Genomic DNA, 21898 nt, shown 5'->3' with positions numbered 1-21898 from the left:
TGTGCTGTCCTTTATATGCTGTCTGAGATAGTTATCTCTTAAGAGCTTGAGAAATTCATTTTCCTTATTCCCAAATGCTCTCTCTTCATTCCAATCTATATGGGCATAATTAAAATCACCCATAATAATTACCCTTCCTTTGTTTACTAATCCAAGTTGTTTATACATTTCTTCATCTCCACCCTCCACATTCCCTGGCCTGTAGCAATATTCATCTAAATATGTCTTCCTGTCAACCTCCACATTACACCACTCTGCCTTATAATCACTATTTTCCTCTTTTGTGTCAACCTTATGTGGATATACTTTTCCTGCTATCATCAGCAGCACTCCCACTCCTTTCTTGTCCTTTCTATCCTCACGAAAAATACTGTATACTTCCATTTCCATTTGTTACAATATCATCTTCATTTAACCATCTTTCACTTATTCCAGTGATTTTGAGATGAATAAACTCAGTCAGTGAAATTTCGTATTCCTTATTTCTAATACTTCTGGCATTTACGAACAAACACCACAATTCATTTTTAGGTTTATAACCAGTCCTATTCAAGCCGTTTGTTGGTTGTGATCTACCCACCACACCTGCTCCTACCAATTACCTTTATTACCACTTACCATATATATCTGCTCAGCCTGAACTTCCCAACCCGCATCGCATTATACTCATCTTCATACACACACACACACACACATTCACTGCTACTTTCAAAATCCACTCTCCCTACCATGTCTCCCTGTCCATCCAGGCTCCTCCCTTTTCCCTGTTCCTCTTGCATTCCCTTTCTCTCTTCATCTCTCATACAACTACTGTTTCCACTGTTTCTTCCATACCACTCTTTTAATTTTTCACTTCAACTCTTGCTTTTGTTCTCTTGCACTCATTACACACAAACACTGTACTTCCATCTTGCAACAGTTTCTTCAGTGCACTCACTCCAAAGCCATTCAAGTGCAACCCATCACGCCTGTATAATTCCATTCTTCCCTCAAACACATGCTATACATCTGCAAACTGTACTCCCTTCTCCTCACACAGCTCCACTAGCATACCATTGATGATATTGGCTCTCTGTCACAATTATCATCATATCTCAGCAACACACTGACAATCTTTCCCACTACACTGTTGTCTTTCACTCTTCTAAAAAACCTCCTGATATTCATCCTCACATGCTCCTTATGTCCACTTAGATCATTTGTTTCCACAACCATCAGGCATTGGACATGCCTGAATTATCCTACTCATTCTCCTTCCTGGATAGCAGACCCAATGGACTCTCATTAACTAATTGTTTTGTAACTATGGAATCTCCATATAATGTTCTCCTGGAATCATAATCACCAGTTTTTTTTCCTTTTACCCTTTTTCTTTCATTCTGTTCTTTCGCACACTTTCATTAGTTTCATCTAATATCACTCCACATATTCCTAATTTCATTTTTCCATGTTCAATAACTGTTTCATCAAATCTTGCATTCCGACAATTTCACTCTCTGTGCCTCCTGCAGTCTCGCTACCTCTCGTTCTGCCACAATTTACTTCATTGTTTTGCCTCCATAATGATTCTCTGTCCATGGTGTGTGTGTGTGTTAATGTAGCCAGTTTGCCACTCCTCTGCTATATTTGCCTTCTAGTTTTAGCTGTGTATGGTGAGAGAGAAGGCAGACCCCCAACCACATGAGACAAAAAAAAAAAAGTAAAATAGGAGAAGTTCACCTCTAGCCCTTGAATACTCCAATAGCATTGGGGAAAGGAGTAAGAATAAAAAAAAGAAAGAAGGATGGAGGCCAGAAGATAATATAACAGATGTATATTATATGAAGTAAGGCATGGTCTAGCAACAGGTACCTCAGATTCACCACTCCTGTACTCACTAAAGTGAACCATTGAGGGGGTGTGCATGTGCGTGCACACACATATCCCCATACATACAGACACATGCAAGGATATTATTCACATTCCATAGTGAAAGAAAGTTCATAGCTTAAATACAAAAGATTATACTGACTTGAATGGTTATCTGTTTATTTGTCAATAGTTCTCTTATCAGCAGATTATGTTAATCAGCAGACTTCCGGTGATTGTGAGGTGGTCTTATCCTATTGACAAAGAAACTATCATCTGACATCTCAAATCTCCACAGCTGAGATGACATTATCTGAGCTGTATTCTGACTTCATCAAGTTCTTTTAGGTTTTGGAAGAGATGGTGGTCTAATGGAACAAGAGCAGGTGAATAGGATGGGTGTTCAAATAAATTAAGTTACAGCAACAGCCATAATCACCACCAGTGACTTGCGAGACAGTGCATTGACCTGATGAAACCAGGCACTTTTATGGAGTTGACTATTTGTTTTATGAGATGTCACTAGTTCATTCAGCTGATATTACTAAATTTCAGACTTTGTCCACCCTTTCTTTAGTTGTGGCAGCTAATGAAAAGTCAACGTGAGGATCATCTACAAATAAGCCATGGTGGAATTTCGGTGTCCTCTGCTTCACTTCCCTTACTATCCATACCATGTCCTCATAAATGTCCTTAGGTGTTAGGTCCTTTTCTTAATGTGCATAACGAATGATGCCACTGGTGTCCATTTTTGGAATATAGGTACTTTTGTAACTTATCAAAAGAAGAAAAAAAATATTAAGATAACTTCAAAGTTTCTGTGATTACTTAACATTATTAATGATACACAGAAAATATCATCCATCTTCTTCATACTTAGAAGTATGATTCATTCAGTGTAAATTAAGACATTAGAAATAATTTCATTTTTTCTACAAAATATCATCCATCTAGAAAATATCATCAATCAGTCATATACAATGCACTTCAAAGGATTCGTATATCTGCACACGTTGGAATGGAAAAGTTTATCATGCAGTGGGTCTTGCAGAAAAGTTGGAGTAATACATGACTAATTTATCATTTATGGCAATTCTACATAGAAAAGGTTGTAGAACCAGCAGAACTCTGTAGATAATTCCATGGATAGATTTAATGACTGGTGTCAACCTTACTGACATCCAATTCAATTTAAAAACCATATATAGTCTATTGTGATGCATTGCTGTGAATAAAAAAATGGAAAATTAGAAAAAAAAAATCAAAATTAATTTAAAAATGTAATTAATTTTGAAAATTTTGTCACTTTTTAAAATTTAAAAATATTAATAAAAGAAGAACCTTTAGAAAGCTTCATTATGGCATCGAACCTAATTGAAGGGAAAGTAAACATATATCAGTTTGTTTTATTATCAAATAGGCTAATACTTTTGCAAGTTTCAAAGAAGAAGCATTTGTATAATAAAAATTAGCATACTGCCACATGAAAATAATTTCTTAAATAGAGCTTTTTATGTAGAACTGATTATGTAAATCTTTCTACCCTCATCAGTGTAAATTAACAAATTAGAAATAATTTCATTTTTTCTACATGGAGGACAGACAGATAGACAGAGAGAGAGAGAACAATATCAACAAATTTCAACTCAATAATTAATACATCATCAACTTCACAGCCTATTAGTAACTTTTAGCCAAATATGAAGAAACTGAAGACCCAACTGTTGCTAAGGGGCTCGTAGCAACGCTGGACAAAAATAGAAAGGAAAGATGGATCTCAACCATCCATGAACTTGACTTCACCAAATCTAGCTGGAAAAGCTGGTCATTTCTGAGGAAATTGGGGGGGGGGGGCAGAACCAACAACATGCAAACCACCAGAGATAACTTCTGATCAAATGGCTAATCATTTGCTGAAAACCTCCAAGATGTCCCAGCTCTATCAAGAATGGCAAGGCTGCAGGAGTGGATGGTATCCTTCCCAAGTTTCTAAAACATCTTGGCCAACAAGGTCAAACATCTCTGGCCGCCCTTTCTCAAAAATTATAACAACTGGAAAACTACCAAATCTGTGGTGGGAAGCCAAAATAATTGCAGTGCCCAAACCAGGGAAAGATCTAAATGATGTCAAAAATCTATGACCTATCTCTCCTTGCTTTGCTCCACCTTTAAGCGCTTTGAAACAATTCTCCTTAAAAGAATTTCACCACTCATTGAAAGAGCACTCCCGATTGAACAAGCTGGCTTCAGGCCAGGAAGAAGTTGCTGTGACCAGGTCTCCTGGCCCTGACAACAGAGATTGAAGCAGGCTTCTAGAAGAAACTTAAATCCAGAGTCACTTTCATTGACTTAACATCAGCTTATGACACAGTCTGGATCAGGGGCCTTCTCCTAAAGCTAGGCAATATTATAAGGTGCAAAAATACTTTCCAGCTTTTTGAATCCATTCTCTCCAATAGAAAGATCTGGGTCCATATTGGTGGAAAAAAAAAGCAGGCCCAGATTCCTCAACAACAGTCTCCCACAGGGCTCTGTGTTAGCCCTTTACTCTTTAACATTTACGTATCTGACCTACCACATACCAGCTCAATCAAATATATGTACGCCAGTGACCTAGCGATCCTATACCAATCTACCTCCTTTGCCAATCTGGAATTAACCTTGAATACAGACCTGAACATCTTGGAAGAGTACTTCAAGCAGTGATACATGAAGCCAAATCCAACAAAAACTGTGTCCACAGTATTCCACCTGAACAATGTAGAGGCAAATCGACACCTCAATCTCTCTCTCTTTCTGTGGCAAAATGGTAGAACACAAGCCTCATCTGAAATACCTTAGAGTAAGTCTGGACAGAGCCCAACCTATAAAAGGCACATCACCAACCTGTCCAACAAAATTAAAACAAGGAATAATATCATTTCAAGGCTTGCTGGAACAACCTGGGGTTGTGGTGTAGAAGTTCTAAGGTCATCTGCACTAGCCCTCACATTCTCTGCAACAGAATAGTCTGAGAAAGAAATGTGCACACTAACATTATCGACTCCCAGCTAAACTCTACCATGCACACAATTAGTGGGACACTGAGAAGCATCCCTCTTCCTGGTTGCCTATCCTGTCTAACATTGCTCCACTAAATATATGGAGAAGATAAATCTCGATTAAAGAATTTAATAAAGTAATGAGCAACCTACTCCTGCCCCTGCTCCAGACTCATAAATCCACCTAGTCTTCACCTAAAATCAAGAAACCCTTTCTGGTCCATGGATGAACTCTCTTCAGGTGCCTTACCATCAACACCTAACATGTGGAGAGAACACTGGTCCAACAATCTTCCAGCACAGGGATCTTCAACCAGGAAGCCATTTGTTGGAAGATTGTTCCAACAAATCTTCCAACTCCCCTGGTTAGTTCTGTAGGATCAGAACTTACCATGGCAGATGTGGCAACCTACTACATAAAGAGATTGTCAGACCAGATGATTACTCATATTGTGAATGACTGCCCAAGGCACCAATTTCATGGTGGTAGCCTCCAGGACATCCACAAAGTGACGGATGAGGTGCTGAATTGACTTTCTAGACTGGACATTGACCTGTAGCTGCTTTGTATTCCTTTTGCCATAAGAATAAATAAATACATTAAAAATATAAGTAGAGGCAGTTGATAATAGGATACCATATGGACTCATCATTTCTCAATTCGGTCTAAATACTATAATTAAAATGTTTTATTTATTTTTTTAAATTATAACATAAAGAAATCTAAATATTATTTATTGTCTGTTTATAGGATCAATGATCGTCTTGTTAGTGCCAATGGAATATCTCTAGAGAATGTTGACTATGCAATAGCTGTTCAAGTGTTACGAGAATGTGGCAGCAGTGTTAATTTAGTGAGTAATTTAAGTATTTGTGTTTATGTAATTTGCTTGAAAGTTTCCTTAAAATTTTACATCAAAGAGTTTAACTGAAAAAAAAAAAAAGATAATTGTTGAACAGACATCTTATTCCAGTTAAGTATATTTTATACTGAACGTGAGAAATATGTGAATATATACTGTAATAGTTGGAATGTTATTATTTATAATTATAAAAATTGACAGCAGTATTTTGACTTTAACAAATATTTATCTTTTTTTTATTGTTGTTTTTTTAGACAAGTCTATTATGGATTATTATTATTATTTTTTTTTTTGGGCATCTCCATTGACCCCACTCATTGTGGGAGGCCCCTTCTAATAACAATTCCTATCACACCTCTACTTAAACTCATTCACTTATAGAGCACTCACAACTGCCTCTGGCAACCCATTCTGTTCGTTCACTGTTCCAACAAAAATCTATTCTTCACACTTTTTCTAGCCATAACTTAACAGGAGTGACCTTTTGTTCCCTCCCATTTGGTAATATATTGAATTTTGCTGTGTTTGAGAGCACTCCACAAATCGGTTACCATTTTGGATTTTTTCCTCTGAATCCTTTCCACTGCTTCCACATCTCATAGAAATTAAGGCAATCAAATCTAGGTACAGTAGTAATTCAGATGTAGTAAGTAATATCAGAGTCCTATTCAGATTCTTATTCTAAATTTGTGTGTGTGTGTGTGTGTGTGTGTGTGTGTGTGTGTGTGTGTGTGTGTGTGTGTGTGTGTGTGTGTGTGTGTGTCAACCCAACACAGAGGAGATATCAAAACCTATAGCATGATAGATCTATGGGTAAGTGATCATAGAGAGGAAAGGAATCTGTCAGTGTGTTTCTTTAAAAGTTGAGAATTATATTCGTTGGGAAAACAGTATGGAGAAAATTGTTCTAGAGAATAGAGGCATATAGAATGAAGGAAGAGTTGAAGAAGTTGGTTTGGTGAGTTTTGTACCTGAGCTATATATGGATATTGACCAGTAGCTGCTTGCATTTTATGATTTGAAGAATGGTGGTGGTCATTTCAATAGAGCAACATCCATAGAAATACCTACAGAAAAGACAATGCAGAAACAGAGTATCTGTGGAAAAGCTATTTGCAAGAGTCATGGTTGAAGGAGAAGGGGTAATTTATGAAGCAAATGGCTCTCTTCTGGATACAATCGTGCATTCTGAAGGGGGATTTTTTGTGCACCATCCCAAATGCGAAAATAATATTCCAAGGTTGGATAGATTTAGGATTTATGAAGTTTTAGGAGTTGAGCAGAATAGAAGTATTGTTTAAAAGAAAAAAAGAATACAAACTTTTTGGAGGCTAAAGAGGCTGTTGATGCATGGATAAGCTAGATGCAAAATTCAACTAAAAAGAGAAAACTGATCTTTGATATGAGCAGAATGTTAGCACAAATGTGGGAGAGTGAAGCATGGAGTTTCTTCCAGAAAATAAGAAAGAATTGTGTTTTGGTAGCATTAAAATTCACTATGCTCAATCACTCGAAAATGTATAAATCAGTGTTTAGGGCATTGTCCATAGAAGATTTTGAAGTTTGAGTCATCTAACCATCTCTCATTATGAGTAAAGCTATGAATAGGATTGGGTATTGACATTGTTCACACAGTGAACAACAAAAAGCTGGCAATCCACTCACAAAGGGTAGGATATGGCCATAGGATACAACTTGGTAAGAGGGCATGATACCAGACTTAAAAAATGCTCTGGAAATATCAAGAGTAACCACATGAGTTTCTGTGGATGTGATCCATGTCTAAAGGTGGGTAAGGTTAGTGAAGAGGTCTGCTGTAGAATAAGAATGGAAGAATCCATATTGGTGATGATCAGTAATGAACCGAATGGTTTCTGGGTAGTAAAGAAGCCGGTTGTTGATGACCTCCATAATGTTACCAAGGTGAAGGCAGTGGGATGATAATTTGATGGCTGACTTATCTCCATTTTTAGGAACAGGGATTGGATAAAAGCTTGCTTTCATGCTGTTGGATAAGTATGACAGCTTGTAAAGGATACAGGATTGGTGGTACTTCTGGTGACAAGCTTTTGGTACAACTACAGGGATACCATCTAGGCTAGGGTGCTTTTTAATATCAAGGCTATTGAGTATTTTACTGTTGTCCTAATATGAGCAGAGGAAGCAACTTATGGGTGGTTTGAGGAATAGTAGTAGGAGATTTCTTATGATTTAAATTAGAGAAGAAGACTGATGCCAAAAAGGTCACATATATATATATATATACAGGTACCCTATGATTTTCTGGCACCTTTAATTCCAGAGCCTTGCTGGATTAAGTATTTTGCTGGACCAACAGAGATCACGCAATAATTCATCAGTACACTCATGAATTAAAGTGCTTGCATTTTACTAAAGCAACATCAACTGCTCTAACAATCAATATGCCTTAAATGTGAATTAAATTATTAAATTAAACGGATTAGTATAAATGATACAGTGCAAGTGAATATTGAATTGCGCTTAAGCTTGACACTACCACACTGTGAACTGGCCATTGCTTAGAAGCCTAAGCTAGGGTTAAATGTAATCAAAAATAATTTTTTTGTTTACATTTAACCCTAGCTTAGGTCTCTAAGCAAGAATCAGTATGCTAAGGGTACAGCCATAATTTTTTTGCTTACATTTTAGTGTATTATTATTATTTTTTTTTCACACTAATAATAACTCAAAATCGAGAGATCACCATCAAGTGCAGATGTAAATAATTTATTTTTATGTTCCCACCCACTAAATGTTATATGGAAACTTATAGTACATTTTGTACTGTGAGGGCTAAGGATTTTTTTTTTTCCATCAGTTTTATATATATTTTTAATTAATTTTTTTTTTACATAGTCCAGAAACTGTACTCTAGAGACCAAACATGGAACTTTTTTAATCCACTTTAGGCTTCCAAAACAGGATGGTAGTCTCACACTGGGCAATGAAATTCATCTCCTATCTAAATTAAGTGAGCATTATGGGAATAAGGATTAACCACCTTATTCTATCAGATTTAGTTTCGAAAGCCTGCACAGTAAAGTGTAGGTCTACACATGAGTACATGCTGATCACCATCTGTGGTAATCCTAGTTAGCTTGTTGGGTTGTTGTGGGAATTTCAAGTGTGCTCTCATAATTTTGTCTGGACTAAAGGAGATGCTGGATTATTTGTTGCTGGAAAATTGGTGGTGTGCCTGTGTATCATAACTCATTTTACTCTTATTCTCTGATATTCCTTCCACATCGTTTTCTTCTATTGGTCCCTTGCTTAATAAGATTACACATCCATTTAACTTCCATCTTATTGGTTCTTTGAACTCTAGGGATACATTACTTGTATCTTTTCTGCATTACTATATTATTTAAGCATCTTTTCAAGCTTCCCATGCACTGCTGATATCTTTCCCATTCAGTAAGCAATACCATTGAACCAAAGATAGTATTCTTCTGCATTTGTCATAATTTCCAGTTTCATAGTTTAGCAAGTAGCTTGTTCTGATTGAAACATCTATATAGTTGGCTGCTTCCCAGATCAGTTGACATGATCACTGTCACTGTAATTATAATAATATATATAGTAGTTATCCATTTTAACCTTTTTGCATTATGATTAGCATACATATTTTACTAAATTAATGAACTCTGTAATTTCATATTAATGAAATGCCTGAATTGTTATGCATATAGGATTAATCCCATTTACATACAGAAAAATATTAACTTACTCAGTGACGTGTAATCCTTTGTTTTCAGAGCATTACTTTAGTCATCAGATTGTGAATATTTTTCCATAACAGCATTCAAATATTTTTTTAATCTTACAATCTATAAATTTATAGCTCTTAGAGTGTTAAGATTTTTCCTTCTGTTATGTTTATAAAGAGTTGAACAGCCTATTTTCTCCCCACTTAAGGTGATCAAACGAAGAGTTCTCCTACCTCCTAATTCTACAGAAACTCAAGCTATTAAAGTAACTCTTACAAAAAGCAAAAAGAAAGATGGTAAGAATTCATTATTATTATTATTTTTGATTGTTAATGCAGCTTGAACACAAGTGGAGACAACACTCACTCCAGGACTTCCATGCTGTAGATCAACCTTTGGCACACACCATCACCGAGAGAGGCAACTGACCATCTGCTTGCACCTTTTAAACAAAAGGTGAGAGGCCATCTCCTCCATGAGATCATCATCACCACAGGCAAAACAACACCCTATATCCCTTCCACCAAGACTGGAATCAGCTCTAGGCCTGAGCAAGGGTGACTGCATCACAATGCACTTTTCAACTTAGAAGTTATGTCATTGCCTCCCACCCCAAAGGGGAGAAAAAAGAGTTTCCTGCCACTTAACGGAACGTGAATAATGATCTTATAACTGCTATTTTCATATAATTTGTAATACTAATCTTATAATAACTGTTTCATGTAATTTGTAATGTTATCAATAAAAACTGTTAGTTTCATATAATCTGTAATGTAATATTATTTTATTTAATAATCAGTGAGCTGTAAACTATTTATCTGACTGCAGAGAAATCAATGCCAGTTAATCCTTGTACATAGGATTGTTGGCTTTTAATAATAACAGATTTTTTTATCTATCTGTCTATCTATTAATCTAATCTCTCTCTCTCTCTATATATATATAATATATATATATATAATAGAAAGATTTTTTTTTCTTTGCAATATTTAAGTGTTCTGCTTATTTAAAATGATTTATACCTATTTTATTCTGACATGTTCTGCATAAATATTATTGGCATTCAGTTGTAAACTTCAGATAATTTACCAGTTGACCAATATCCATCAAACCACATCTGAAGGATTTCATATTTTTGTACTTTTGCAAAATTATTTGACATGTTGTGAGAAATCACTGTGCATAAGCTTAGGGAGATGAAGATCTTTCTAAACTTGTATATATTAATATCTATCCATCTCTGTCAGATGGATAATGATTGGTTGTTTGAAACAACCTGTAATGAGTGAGGGGGATAGTTTCCCAGCAATGGAAAAAACTGTGTGCCACAGGATTTTTGGACAACTACTGTTCAGTTTATTTTGTTGCTGACATTTGTTGTTAGTGATGATATTTCATGTGAATTGATATTCAGATTACTTGCTGATGATACAAAGTTGGGACAGAGAAGGAGTGATGCTGATGGCAAATCCAAGGATATGTTGCAAAGATTGAGCAGTTCATTGCCACTATGATGAATAGGACACTGACAAGCACAAATAAGGAGGTGGTTTTACCATGGAATAACTATTGTGTGAAGGTTTAGCAGTCTCAAGTTTACCAGTCTGTTGTGAGTGAGTTCAGTATGACTGATGTGTTTTTTCTAGGTCAAGCAAGACCTTCCCAAATGAGTCTGACCAATTCCATAGAAGTGTGTCAATATTTAATTATCTTTTGAGTGGTTAGTTTTAAGCAACAAATCATGGTAAATATTAGGTGGATCTGCCCTTTCATGTGAAAATGAGATTATCTTTCACATCTGTTGTTATGGCAACATTCCTCTGAAATGGCTGGGATCCTGGGAAGATTGTTATAAGATGTGAACCAGAAGTTTTTGATATTTTTATTTTAATACTTCAAAATAGCAACTGAAAAACGTATTCACTAAAAATATATACTATTATTATAATAGTATATATTTGACCTCTATAGAGTCAGAGACTTATTGTAGGAGATACACACTATTGCACACAACTCATCCAAACATGCTTTAAACTAATTCAAGTGTGTCTACATTCACAATACACTCAAGCAATGCATTCCACTCACCAACCACTCTCCATGCAAAGAACCTGCCCCTCACACCCTCCTTATACAGTTATACAGTTTCCAGCAATGGGCCTCTTGTTGTCTATTCCCCCCCCCCCTTTTATCTCATGTCGACTTGATAACAACCTGTGACTAGTTTATATGTCTCAATCAAATCCCCCCCCCCCCTTCCTCCTATTCATGAGGCTTTGCAACTTACATTCTCTCAATCTGTCCTCATACTCCACATTCCAAAGACTACTGGCCCCCTTGTGTGAAATCTTTGAGACACCTCTGGACTCAAACATATCTTTGTCATCATGAAAACCTTGTGTCCAAATCTGTGTACAATAATCCATGAGGCTTGATCAAGTCCTTATACATTGGTATCATAACCTCTCTATTTTTGCATTTCAGGGTTCTCTGCATCATTGCTATTATCTAATATGATGTCTTCACAACTTGTGCAATTTGGCCTCTGAATTTCATGTCCTTGTCCACCATCACTCCTAGATCTCTCATCTCCTCTACTTTTAAGTTTTCCCACAAGTGCATACTTTGCATCTCATTGTTGCTTACCAAATCTCAAACATTACATTTTTCAACATTGAACTGGCCGTTCCACTTACATGCCCATTTATACAGTCTATTCAAGTCCTCTTGTAAGGCCACATCATCTTCTTGACTCTGCATTGCTCTCCCCAGTTTTTCATCATCTACAAACAGCTGCATATCACTAGTTAAACCCATCCCAATATCATTAACATACAAATCGAACAACAGTGGTCCTAAATCTGACCCTTGTGGTACAACACTAGTGACCTTTTTCTTTTGGTATACTGCACTCCCATATACAACTTTCTGATATCTATCTCATAGCCAGTCACTGATCCAACTCAGAAGTCAGTTATCCAGTCCTGTCTGTTTCAGTTTATTTAACAGCTTTTTGTGTGGTAGCCTATCAAAAGCTTTTGCAAAATTTAGGTCCACCACTGTATATGCATCTCCTCTGTCCAAAGTATTTGCCTTGTTATAGTATGTAAGTTAGTGAAAACTAACTTACATACTATAACCCTCCAAATAACCCTCCATTGCTGATATAATCACAGAGAATGCTGCCTATTATCAACCTATTTCTGTATCCTACTTCTCACCAATCTCTCCATTACCTTTGCCGACTCCAGATATACAGATTGGCCTATAATTTGAAGCTACAGCCTTATCACCACCTTTATGCAGTTGAACAATTTTACCCTCTCCTTCCACTCTCTTGGAAAAACCTGTGCTGTTGCAAGATTCTTATTAAACTCAGTGGTTAAATTCTAAATGAATAAGCTCTGGGGCCCCTATACAAAATAACCAATTGTTCAGCTAACCAATTATTATTCAATAACTGTCAACAGTTGTTGAATAATAACACAATGATGTAGGCATAATTACCGTAAAGGAAGAAAAATCACAAAACAGAAAAATGTTACTACAAAATAACCAATTGTATTTACCTTTGAATGCAATCCACTGGTCAAGTGTATAACAAGTCAGCAAATCTTTCCTTTCGTTCAGCATATTAATATTATCACATTGCAACTGATGGGAATTCTGAGTTTCTGTGGATTTGTTACAGACCTCTTTCTCTTCAGAAATTACACACAAACTGTCATTACAAACTCAATTTTGTATTATCACAGTCATCCAAGCTATTTTTCCATTTAAAGAAGGTACCAATGTACTTATCCATAGTTGAAATACCATATTTTACTCGCATGTAACTAGCACCCCTGATTTTACTTTTTTGAAAAAAGAAATTAAAAAGTTTCGCATATACCTCACACATGAAAAAAAGCTTAAATAACGTTGACATCGGGTAGATAGTAACTCGCTTGCAGTGGTAAACAACACGCCCTCCCCAACAGCCACTATACTGCAGAGGCAAGAAAAACAAGTACTTTTATTATGTCAGTTAATAAGGTAATGAGCAGTCTGTGTAATATATTTCTCAACAAATAGTGCAATTATAGACAATGAATCACATGTCCCCTCATACAGAAACTATGCTGTACGGACTCAAGCAAAACCATATGTTGCACCGGCAAACTCAGTATCTAACTAAAAACTATTGTTATTAATTAGATGTGTGTGAGTTTGCTCTCTGCAAGGCAGCAATAAAATTCAACCGAACGTGTTAAAATTTGTAAACCTGTTAAAACTAAGAAATATATATATATAGTGAATGTTGTTATGGCAGTTTCACATATGGAATTCAGTTGAAGAGAGTTAGCATTTCAACTCAATTGTCTGCTATGCTTTTATCTTTTGGTCGCATGATCTTTAATACTGCATCAATCATATGCACGTCTTAATAACCTACCATTGCTGTCTGTTTCGCATTAGGCTTAATTACCATAAAGGAAGAAAAGTCAGAAAACAGAAAAATGTTCTGGGTCCAGTGCATAAAAAAGTTCCAGTACCTGGCCCTGGATAGCCCCGGCTGAATTTAACCACTGATTAAACTGGCATGCCAATTCCCTGGAACATTCCCTTAAGATGCATGGTGATATGTCATCAAATCCTATCACCTTATTGACAACAAGTTTATTTATTTCCTCAAATACCTTCTGCTCACTCACAATTAAGCTATCCTCTCCTATATCCTCTACACTTAAGTTCCTCATGATTTCACCCTAATCAAGACAAAACACCCTTATAAAATGATCACTGTTCATGTAACTGATTATTACCATTATTCATCTTGTACTTCCTCCAAAGTACTTTTTTTTTTTTTTCCAGATTTCATGCTTAAGCTCCACATTCATCCATTTTACACCTACCTTATTCAGTTTTTTGGCCTTTGGAATACATTGATTCTGTTATGTATTTCTTTATCAGTTCCCATGCAGCCTTTATTTCCTTACTGCTCAACTCCTCATTCCATGTTATAGCTCCAAGCTGTCTCCTAAGTTTGTCATAATTACCAGCCTTATAATTCCACATATATCCTTTCCTTACAAAATCTGCATATGACTAGCCACAACCCAGGTGATCACTTCATGATCACTTTCACCAACTTGAGGAAAGTGTGAAATCCTTCTCACAATTACATCCTCTGATGAAATGATCAGATCTAGAACTCTCAATCCTTGTGTGCCCTTCTTTTTTTATATGCTGCCTGAGATAGTTATCATCCAAGAACTCGAGAAATTCATTTTCCTTATTCCCGACTGCTATCTCTTCATTCCAATCTATACCACCATAATTAAAATCACCCATAATAATTACCCTTCCTTTGTTCACTAATTGAAGTTGTGTATACATTTTTTCATCACTACCCTTCACATTCCTAGGCCTATAGCAACAGCCAGCAAAGGTTGGTTGATTGGTAGAGCCTCTGCTACTAATGGCTCACGAAAAAAAAAAAGTTCAACAAGTTTGAGTGCTGTTAGTAGTTGGAAGGGATCAGTCGTTCGATGGTGTTGGCACACTCTCCCTCGATGAGTCTTTGGACTCCCTGGAGGTGTCACATAATAATAATAATAATAATAAATATATCTTCTCAGCCTCCACGTTACACCATACTGCCTCATAACCATTGCTACTATTTCCCTCTTTCATGTCTACCTTATGTATGCTTAATTCCCCTGCAATCATCAGCAGCATTCCACCTTCCTTCTTGCCCTTTCTATCTTGGGAAAAAATATTGTATCCTTCCATTTCTATTTCCGTTACGATATCATCTTCATTTATTCCAATGAATTGGGGTGAATTTACTCAATCACTGAAAACCATTTCAACCCCCCCCCCCCCACCTCATTTCTGATATTTCTGGCATTTGTAAACAAACACAGCAGTTTGTTTTTAGCTTATAACTAGTCCTATCCAAGCCACTTGTTGGTTGTGATGATTCCTCCACACCTGCTCCATCCGATCACGCTTATCACCACTTGCCACATATATCTCCTCAGTCTCAACTTCCCCATGCATGTCGCAATATACTCCATCTTCATACACACATTCACTGCCACTTTCAACATCTTCTCTCCCTATGCCATGTCTCCCTGTCCCCCCCCCCCCCAATCCATTTCCCTGTTCCTCTTGCATTTCCATTCTCTCTTCATCTCTTGCACTACTGTTTTCACTGCCAAGCATTTCTGTCTCTTTAGTACCATTCTCCTGATTATTCTGTTCATCTCTTTCTTCTGATCTCTTGCATGCATCACACTGTATTTACACACACTGTACTTCTGCTATGTGCTGTGGTGTTGATTTTGCTGTATAATCAGTTCTAGACAAGGGGAAAAAAAATCTTGACATCTTCTCAACTTTTGCAATATTGTTGAAATGCCACCCATACAGGAAATTAGCCATTGATCTGAAAAAGCAGTAATCAAATGCTTCCAGTTTAGTACATGAATGAGGGAGAAAACTGCCTGCAGCTATTTATCCCCCCCCTGCATTGGAGTATTACCATTTTTTTTATTGGGATTGAAGGCATGCCTTATGAAATTAGCATGAAGTGACTGTCCCTAAAATTGTATTAAAGCATCACATAAAGTTGTTCTTAAAGTACTTGTTGTTCTAGGGTTAATCCAAGCTTACAAAATCTCTTAATTTTTTATGTTTAGATTTGCTGAGTAGCCCCACTTATTGTTGATAATAACTTGATGAAACAGTTTTCTAATGTTGGTCAGCAGTTCTCTGCTTGCATTAATTTAACGCCAAGCTTGTTTTTAGCATCACTTCATCTAGAACATTTTTATATCTTCTATCAAACTTGCAAGCTAGTGATGATGACATTGTCCAGTGCCTCCTGTATAATATTCATCCTGGTTGGATATATTGTGGTGGGATTGACTGAGGTGTCTCTGAAATAAAGTTAATTTTGAATAGTGATGTTATCATCCTAGAACTTTTTTGTCTCATCAGTCTGCTGCTTGCCTTTTTTCTGACCTTTTGCTTTGCAGAACATTTTTGGCTCCACTATGCTATATTCAGGCTGAGTACTTTAATTAGATGATTTTGGCCACAAAATCTAAATAGTACAAGAAACCATGTTAAGCATTAATCTCGTATCAATGATTTATAATTGTTTATAGTAAATTATTTATCATGGCACATAGTAACAGATGAAAATATAATAATATAAAGGAAATTCCAAAAACTTTTAGCTACCCTTCAAAAAAAAAAGCATCTATATCCATTGAATGAATTGAATGATTAATTTTGGCATGAATTTCTCAAATATGTCATTATTTGCAATATTAAATTTAAAATAGCATTCCTGCTATGGTCATGACTTTCAATAGTTCATAATAATATACAAATTTGGTATAGTGTGGTCTGATTTATTTATTTTACTGTTCAGCTTTTCTTGAAATTTGTATTTATTTTGTGGAAAGAATCTGATGCAAAAGTAGCACAAGAATCTTTATTCAGAGTTGAATATTTTGGATTGTGTGTAAATGAGTATTTAGTCATAACCACCTCCCAACTAAGAAGTTTGTGTAAATTGCATGTGTAGTTTAGTCATTTCATATAATATAAAGTGTAAATTTTATTCACTGCAAACATTTCTTTGGTATTCTGAATAAAAAATCAAGATGTGAATGTTTTTTATGCTTGAATGTTATTACACTTTTATTTATTTTTTTTTTTTCATGTGAATTCTACCCATGTAAACCTATAGTACATTAATTATTATTATGAATGGTTAAAAGTTATCTAATCCAGAAACTTTGCTCTAGAGATCACACATGCAGTATTTCAATCCACCTCCAGATGAATTTTATCCACCACCTAAAGATGATCACATACGTTCATGCTTATGTTAGGATTTGCTGAAATACCCACTTTCCATCTCACAAGTGTTAATTGAAGAGTGGATATACTATCCACCCATCCAACTAGACTGGCAGTCATTTTATCAAAATTATATCACTATTTTGCATTAATGGTTTATCTTTGACATACCATTTTGACTTATATACTAGTGAATGATTTCTACAATGTTCTTCATATAGAAAAATATGTTCAATACTTTTGTATATAGAAAAATTAAAATAAATTCTTAAAAATGCTATAATGAAAATCTCATGTCCCATTATGGCAGGGACACTGTTGAGTATATTGAGTATAATAGATACTAATGGAAACTCTTTAAGAAGTTGTCCTGTATTAGTATGGAAGCACTTGCTTGTGAAATGTAAATTTCATTCAGTACACTTCTGTTTTCAATAAAAATTCAACAATAAATTTTGGCACTTGATTAATAAAAGATAAGAAAGTTAGCTAGAATCAAGTGCCAAAAATTCTTGTTGAATTTTTACTGTAAATAGAACTGTAGTGAATGAAATTTACATTTCAAAAGCAAGTGAAATGTAAATTTCTATTTGAATTAGATATTTCTCATTATTTGTGTAATAATTCTGTTATTAGATAAATGATAGTTGTCTAATAACATTTATCTCCACTGAAACATTTTGTTTTCATATCAAGTTTCTTTGCATTCTGTCTTTTGTGAAGTAATTTCCAAGAATTTTTGTTTTATTTTTACATTTCAGATTTTGGAATTATACTAGGCTGTCGGATTTATATAAAAGAAATAATTAATCACTCCCAAATTGAGAAAGATGGCAATATTCACGAAGAAGATATTATTTTAAAAGTAAGGTTTTACTTCAATTTAATAAATGTGTGCAGTATGGTCAGTTTAATTTTAAAAGTCACTGTTTACCATTTAAATTCCACTGAATTCTGTTTTTAAATCCAGCTTGAATTATATATATAGAAATGAATCAGTTGTCCAGTAGGAGGCAGCAGAGATTGACAACTGTTCAGTAGTACTGGTGTAAAATTAATCATAATTTACAATTATGAATCTTTTTACAGTTGTTTCCCTAAACGTGTGGACAGACTTATGTGTTCGTCGAACATGTTGTTTATTATTTTAATGGTATAATAGAACACAGAAACTAAGTAAAATAATTAATTTATTAACTTGATGCTGATATTTCACTGGTATTATAACCAGCATCTTCAGAGCACAAAACCACTGTTTGTCACAATATGCGAGACTAAAACAACATGTACTTAAACAAAATTGTAGCAGCAGCACAAAGACTAGAGTCCTGATTTTGGCGCCCTCTATCTGAAAAAAAAAAAAAGCTATCATATATTACTAGAGTCCTAGAAAAGTGCTAGTTTTTTCTTAATATGACTGTCTCCCAGATCTTCGGCAAGTTAATACAGCCATATTTGTTTGAGATTTGGAGTGTGTTTTAGGGCTTCTGTCACCTCTAAGAACAATCTCTCTAATTTATACGGGTTTCTGTGTAGTACTTTTGTGTTTTTCCAGTTGATCCTGTGTGCAGGGATATCCAGAGCATGGTCTGCTAGGCCCGACTTCCCATAATGATAATTCTGGACGTATCGTTTATGTTCGCTGATGCGGATATTCACAGTTCTTCCTGTTTGACCGTAGTAGGCTTGATTGCATGAGCAGGGTACTTGGTAGACTCCTGGATGTGATAAAGGAGGAATGCTGTCCTTGGGTGAGCGGATGAGGGTGGCTAATTTGCTACATGGTCTGAATGTAGTGCGTAGTTTATGTTTATTGAGAATTCTTGAGATCTTTTCAGATGTGCCTTTAATGTAAGGGATGGTGACTGTTTTGTTGTTGTTCTCTGTGGTGGATGGTGGGAGGGGTTTCTTAGGAGTGTTTAGTATTTTGTTTATTTTATGTGGATTGTAGCCGTTGGCCAAGAAGGTGTGGCGTAAGTGAGTCAGTTCAGCAGTAAGAGCCTTGTCATTGGAACAGATTGCTCTCGCTCTATGGGTTAGCGTTTTTAATATGCCATATTGTTGAGAAGGATGATGGTGTGATTGTTTGTGTAAGTATCTGCCTGTATGTGTGGGTTTTCTAAAAACTGAAAATGATAAGGAACCATCTGGGAGACGTGTGATGAGTGTATCCAGGAAGGGCAGACAGTTGTTGGCTTCTAGTTCCATAGTAAAGTGGATTTTTGGATGTTGGCTATTTAAATGTGCTAAGAATGTTTTCAATTTCTCAGGGCCATGTGGCCAAATAGCAAGCACATCATCAACATAGCGTAGCCAAAGTGTTGGTTTGAGAGTGGCTGTATTGATTGCTTGTTTTTCCAGGTGTTCTATGTAAAAGTTGGCTGGGGGGAAGGGGGGAGCCCATGGCTGTCCCATCAATTTGTTTGTATATTTTCCCTTTCCATGTGAAATATCCTGCATGTATTGTGAATTTGAATAGTTCAAATATATCAGGGGGGAAGTGTGACTTCAGTAGATTGAGGGTTTCTATTAGTGGTACATTTGTGAATAGTGAAGTGATGTCAAAGCTTACTATTAAGTCTGAGCTTTTTAGGGTAAGGTGTTGTAAGATGCTTTTTAGGTGTGCTGAATTTTTGACAAAGGAGGGAGAATTGTTAGTGAGAGTGGCTAGTAGCTTCGCTAAATGTCTAGCCAGTTTGTATGTGGGACTATTTATACTGTCCACAATTGGGCGTAGGGGTGTGCCTGGTTTGTGAATTTTTGGTGATCCATAGATCCTCGGTGTTTTAACATGGAAGGGCTTGAGTTTGTTAACTGTGTCTTTGGGCCAGGAAGTGACTTTTTTTAATAATTTTCGTGCCTAAGAATAAGGTACAAAGAACAAAAGAATAATGAAATAACAAAAGAACAAAAGAGAAAATACAAAGAACAAAACATAAGAACAAAAGAATAAGGCACGAAAATTATTAAAAAAAGTCACTTCCTGGCCCAAAGACACAGTTAACAAACTCAAACCCTTCCATGTTAAAACACCGAGGATCTATGGATCACCAAAAATTCACAAACCAGGCACACCCCTACGCCCAATTGTGGACAGTATAAATAGTCCCACATACAAACTGGCTAGACATTTAGCGAAGCTACTAGCCACTCTCACTAACAATTCTCCCTCCTTTGTCAAAAATTCAGCACACCTAAAAAGCATCTTACAACACCTTACCCTAAAAAGCTCAGACTTAATAGTAAGCTTTGACATCACTTCACTATTCACAAATGTACCACTAATAGAAACCCTCAATCTACTGAAGTCACACTTCCCCCCTGATATATTTGAACTATTCAAATTCACAATACATACAGGATATTTCACATGGAAAGGGAAAATATACAAACAAATTGATGGGACAGCCATGCCCCCCCCCCCAGCCAACTTTTACATAGAACACCTGGAAAAACAAGCAATCAATACAGCCACTCTCAAACGAACACTTTGGCTACGCTATGTTGATGATGTGCTTGCTCTTTGGCCACATGGCACTGAGACATTGAAAACATTCTTAGCACATTTAAATAGCCAACATCCAAAAATCCACTTTACTATGGAACTAGAAGCCAACAACTGTCTGCCCTTCCTGGATACACTCATCACACGTCTCCCAGATGGTTCCTTATTATTTTCAGTTTTTAGAAAACCCACACATACAGGCAGATACTTACACAAACAATCACACCATCATCCTTCTCAGCAATATGGCATATTAAAAACGCTAACCCATAGAGCGAGAGCAATCTGTTCCAATGACAAGGCTCTTACTGCTGAACTGACTCACTTACGCCACACCTTCTTGGCCAACGGCTACAATCCACATAAAATAAACAAAATATTAAACACTTCTAAGAAACCCCTCCCACCATCCACCACAGAGAACAACAACAAAACAGTCACCATCCCTTACATTAAAGGCACATCCGAAAAGATCTCAGGAATTCTCAATAAACATGAACTACGCACTACATTCAGACCATGTAGCAAATTAGCCACCCTCATCTGCTCACCCAAGGACAGCATTCCTCCTTTATCACATCCAGGAGTCTACCAAGTACCCTGCTCATGCAATCAAGCCTACTACGGTCAAACAGGAAGAACTGTGAATATCCGCATCAGCGAACATAAACGATACGTCTGGAATTATCATTATGGGAAGTCGGGCCTAGCAGACCATGCTCTGGATACCCCTGCACACAGGATCAACTGGAAAAACACAAAAGTACTACACAGAAACCCATATAAATCAGAGAGATTGTTCTTAGAGGTGACAGAAGCCCTAAAACACACTCCAAATCTCAACAAATATGGCTGTATTAACTTGCCGAATATCTGGGAGACAGTCATATTAAGAAAAAACTAGCACTTTTCTAGGACTCTAATAATATATGATAGCTTTTTTTTTTTTTTTTTTTTTCAGATAGAGGGTGCCAAAATCAGGACTCTAGTCTTTGTGCTGCTGCTACAATTTTGTTTAAGTACATGTTGTTTTAGTCTCGCATATTGTGACAA

General features: G+C 36.2%; 1 protein-coding gene across 7 annotated transcripts in view; it reads left to right on the top strand.

The window, feature by feature from the left end:
• The window catches only part of LOC150094164 (tight junction protein ZO-3-like), a 528478-nt gene that overhangs the window by 133004 nt on the left and 373576 nt on the right, over window positions 1-21898 (top strand). For all 7 annotated transcript variants that reach the window (XM_090411771.1, XM_090411769.1, XM_090411767.1 and 4 more), the window contains exons 5-7: window positions 5641-5743; window positions 9689-9776; window positions 18102-18205. In XM_090411771.1, the coding sequence (XP_090267897.1) occupies window positions 5641-5743; window positions 9689-9776; window positions 18102-18205 (295 nt within the window). The remainder of the gene's footprint in view (window positions 1-5640; window positions 5744-9688; window positions 9777-18101; window positions 18206-21898) is intronic.

The sequence above is a fragment of the Typopeltis vanoorti genome, chromosome 22 (genome assembly GCF_054136105.1).
Source record: "Typopeltis vanoorti isolate ZY-2024b chromosome 22, IOZ_Tvanoo_1.0, whole genome shotgun sequence".
In the NCBI taxonomy this organism is placed as follows: Eukaryota; Metazoa; Arthropoda; class Arachnida; order Uropygi; family Thelyphonidae; genus Typopeltis; species Typopeltis vanoorti.
This window is presented reverse-complemented; position numbering and strand designations above follow the sequence as displayed.